The following is a 4,597-nucleotide window of genomic DNA, read 5'->3' on the forward strand; positions in this document are numbered from 1 at the left end:
TGTGTGTGTGAAGAATTAGTCATCAGATATGCACCAGTACATAATGAACAAACTGCTTTGGATTTTCAATTTTTGACTTTAATGTACGTTAACTCTAAGAAGGTAGTTCTCAAATGGTGTTAAATGCAAAAGATCAACTGAGACTTAAATATATATATATTTTGCATATATAGTTAATAACAATAAGGTTTATCAACTTGAAGAAAATGCTTACCATATCTTTTGTTGTCATTGTTAACAGCCATGCATCACATCAAGATAATTTTGTTTTGTTGTTGGTGCAAATTCACCCATCACTTGGACAGATTAGAAAGGACATTTGATTTTAGGGACATTCTTGTTTACTTTTGTATGATGAACAATTTTGGCACTGTGCTGGGTCTCTTGATGTCAATGTAAAATCAGAGTTCTGAAGCAAAACCAGTTAAGAACCACTTATACCAACACAATAGAAAGAAAACCATCAAAACTATGATCAAACTGATGGGGATCCTGAAAGCGCAAAACTGTCAGGGTTCATCAGTGAACTTTAATTTAGATGGAAAACAGGATTGCACTTTTAAGAGTTTGAGCATTTAAAGTGGCAGATGACAAAACTACAACTCACACTTATAATAAATAGAACAAATAGTTATCTTTATAGTTGTCGCTTTTTGTGTGACCAAGCTTTAAGAGTCATTGAAATTTTGTAAAAAGTTGTAGGCCCAGTTTCACAGAAAGGGCATAGATTAAGCCAGGATTAGGCCTTAGTTCAATTAGGGCATTTAAAGGGATAGTTCACCCAAATTTGAAAATTACCCCATGATTTACTCGCCCTCAAGCCATCCTAGGTGTATATTACATTCTTCTTTCCGACGAATACAATCGGAGTTATATTAAAAAATGAACTAAAAATGAAGACCAAAAAAGTGCATCCATCCATTATAAAAGATCTCCACATCTCTGAAGGGTTAATAAAAGGCTTTCTGAAGCAAATCGTTGGGTTTGTTTAAGAAAAATACTCTTATTTAACACGTTATAAAATTAAATATCTAGCTTCCGGCGGACCACCTTCCGTATTCAACTTACGGAAAAAGCGCAACTGGCGTGACGTCGGACGTAGCGTAAGCATTTTGAACTGCGTGAGGCGTTACACTAGAAGCTAGATATTTTACTTTATACCGTGTTAAATATGGATATTTTTCTCACAAAAACCCATCGCTTTGCTCAAACATGCATTTGAGTCTGGGACTAGGCCTGAAACCAGGAATTTGTGAATAATTTGATATAGATTATATACATTTTTATGGAAATGAATGCCATTACTTTCTAGATTACTCTGAAAGCCTGAATCATTTAACTCCAATTCAACTTCCTGTGGGGTGTGGACAAATCAATTAAAATTCTTAAAATTCCAACTGATGAATTCAAAGGAAGTCAATTCTTACTTTTGGAATGTTGCCCAACCCTGTGTAACACTGCATTTCACAGCACTTTCAATGAACTGAAAAAATAAATGTTTTTTGTATTCATGCGTTTTATGTTTTGACATAAAAAAAAAACTCTATGTCTACATTTATCAACTACACACAGGTTTTGAAACATATTTGACGATATGTAAAGTGTTATCATCTGCAGCCCATTTCTCCGATGCAAACTATGGGGGCCGAATTGGAGTCAATCCGCTGGACTTTCCAGGGTAAAATGAACTCTTGGACTTTCCAGGGTCAACTATGCCTGCCCTTAAAGCAAACACTCCGCAGGGGGAGAGAAAAAAAAAGAGAGCAAATGAGACAAGAGGAGAAACTGTGCCAGCAGCACACTGTGCCGCATGTGTTTTCTATTCAGCTCTCTGGCCTCTGTCACAGTTATTGTGATCCGCAGCCTAACGCTCCACGAAAAAAAAGGAAGAAAGAAAAAGGCGAGGGAAGAAAAAGGATCCAGCTATGTTTTTTCCCAGCTTGCTGGAAATGAGCTCAGAGCTGCCAGGAAGAGGTATGCAGGCCATTCCCTGGAGCTGAGGAATGACGTGGGAGCTACGCTACATGGGGGCGATACGGGGGAGAGAGAGAGAGGGGCGGGACTCTGGCTTCCGGCGAGTCCTGGCCTCTCCAGTTTGGACGGATCTGTGGATCTGTGGTCCTCCCACACAGATGGAGACTGACTCGTCTGTCTCCCTCACCTTCAGCCCCGCAGGCCTCTCGCTCTTATCAGCTCTGTGCAAAACACACGGCAAGACTGTTCCTGCCAACCTGCGGCTTATTGCTTAAAACAGTGATTCATCACTAATTATGACAGTAGATACAGGGAAATGAGCATGAATACAATGAGCTACGTAACACAAAAGTGATCTAGACTCAAGTTGTGATGAAATCATGATGAAATTGAAGGGTAAAAAAAATGCCAGCAGGCAAAACAAATCAGAAAATTCATTAAAAATGAAGCTTTGAAAACCAAAAAAAAAATGGAAACTATACAAATGTAACTAACTGGCTTGCTTAGTTGGGACACTTAATATTCAACAATATTATCGCCTTGAATGCACTGACACTATTAAATGAGAACTGACCTGAACTGGACTGCACGATGATGACGACATCACTGTTTTCTGCACAACTGCTTTATAGATGAAATGAAATCATTTAACTCTTTCCCCGCCAGCGTTTAAAAAAAAAAGTTGCCTGCATTTTTGATCATTTCACAAAATTTTCAAGGCCTTCAATATATTTTGTTGTGTGAATATCTAAACATGAAATGAACAGAAAGAACAGAGCCTCTGCTCTAAAACAAAAAACCTGTTTTACTCCAGCTTAATGCATTCTTCTTTTTTATCAACACTTGAATGTGGGTAAGTTTCGATAAAAAAGCAACATTTTGAACAAAAATCTGAGAAAAACACACTTTTGTCAAAGACAAAACCTCGTCCTGTGTCGACATTTAATTCAGTAAACATTAGTTTTAATTTATATGCTCTATAATGTTGATGATCACGTTATTTTACATATGCATCTGCGTATAACACTTTAAAACACGAAGAGCCGGACATTTTTGTCAATGGCGGGGAAAGAGTTAATAATTATGATCTTTACAACAGAACTGAATCAACACTGAACTGACTTCAGCTGAATACTTTTCGTTTAGAGAAGCTGTACAACCGAAATAAACTGAAATGAGATGAAATGAGCTATATGGATAAAGGTGGCTTGACTTGAACAGAAATATGTTTAATTCAATAATAATTATTATAATCAAAGTATTTAATAAAGACAAAAACTAGTGTTCTTTGTGGTTACTAGGGGTTGAAAGTGTATTTTGTGGCCATTTTAGATAGAGTAGATGATAGATAGATAGATAGATAGATAGATAGATAGATAGATAGATAGATAGATAGATAGATAGATAGATAGATAGATAGATAGATAGATAGATAGATAGATAGATACACACACACACACACACACACACACACACACACACACAAACACACTCTATATATATGCTGTCAATGGATTAATCGCATCCAAAATTAAAGTTTGTGTTTACGTAATACGTGTGTGTACTGTGTATAATTTTGTATATTTGAATACACACACATACATGTATATATTTAAGAAATATTTGCATGTACATACTCTCTATATATTTATATAATTTATATTATATATAAATGTAAATATTTTATATATAGAATTCTTTTTTTTTTTTACAACAGTAAAAAAATAACAGTAACAACTGTCATCATCAGAGATAATAAACAAACTCTATTTCTGATATTTTAATGGTGAAATGTTAAGGAACAGGACTCTCACCATGGTGGGTAGATGTGGACGATGTCTCCAGGCGCAGGCTGGACCTGGGCGGCCGTGTCTTTGTTGAAAAGAGCCACACACATTTCCCCCTCGGGCAGTCTGTCACACACTGCGGCCTGCATGCCACATTCCTCTCGAACTCCCAGAATCCTCAGCGTCAGGACACCTGGCCTGTCAGCTAGGGTCAAAGAAACGTATGTGTGAAATTGTACATCTGTACATGGACAGTATATTTTGTTCATGTTACAATTTAAGTCCTCAATTTGGATTAACAACTATAATTGTATATATTTAAATATTATATTTTAATATTATTTAAATATATGTAAATATTTAAGTACTATACAGCATGAACAAGTAAGCTTGACGTTTTATAAAATGACCAGCATTTGAAAGATGGTTTCCTTCTCAAAGTTTTGCAAAACAACGCAGATACGATACAGGCCTGGTAAATTAATAACAGCAGCAGGATATTTTGGGTTATGCTGTGAAAACTCACACTGGCGCGGACTCAACTTTTCATTTCAGTCAGTTCTGAGGAAATGAAACAAAATCCAGCTCTCTGACGGGATATAGTCCCATGCTGACTGTTTAAGGAATACTTGGCCTCCTCGATTGGACACATGAACACAATTGACTCAGCTGAAATCATGGCGAGCACGGCCAAGACTTCAGAGAAGAACTTCTGAACGATGTGTAATGGAAATTTTAGTGAAAAATTTAAAGCAGAGAGAGAAACAGGCTATGTTTACTCCACGCAATAACATGCAAAACAAAAATACAATGAACACTGGCTTTTTTTTTTTGGT

At 36.5% G+C, this 4,597-nt stretch overlaps 1 protein-coding gene across 1 annotated transcript in view; it reads right to left on the reverse strand.

The window, feature by feature from the left end:
• spidr (scaffold protein involved in DNA repair) overlaps nt 1-4,597 on the reverse strand; it is a 78,952-nt gene that overhangs the window by 54,752 nt on the left and 19,603 nt on the right. Inside the window, exon 7 of the mRNA XM_079806205.1 lies at nt 3,789-3,966. Within this exon, the coding sequence (XP_079662331.1) occupies nt 3,789-3,966 (178 nt within the window). The remainder of the gene's footprint in view (nt 1-3,788; nt 3,967-4,597) is intronic.

Source organism: Gobio gobio, assembly GCF_949357685.1.
Source record: "Gobio gobio genome assembly, chromosome: 23".
Taxonomy (NCBI): Eukaryota; Metazoa; Chordata; class Actinopteri; order Cypriniformes; family Gobionidae; genus Gobio; species Gobio gobio.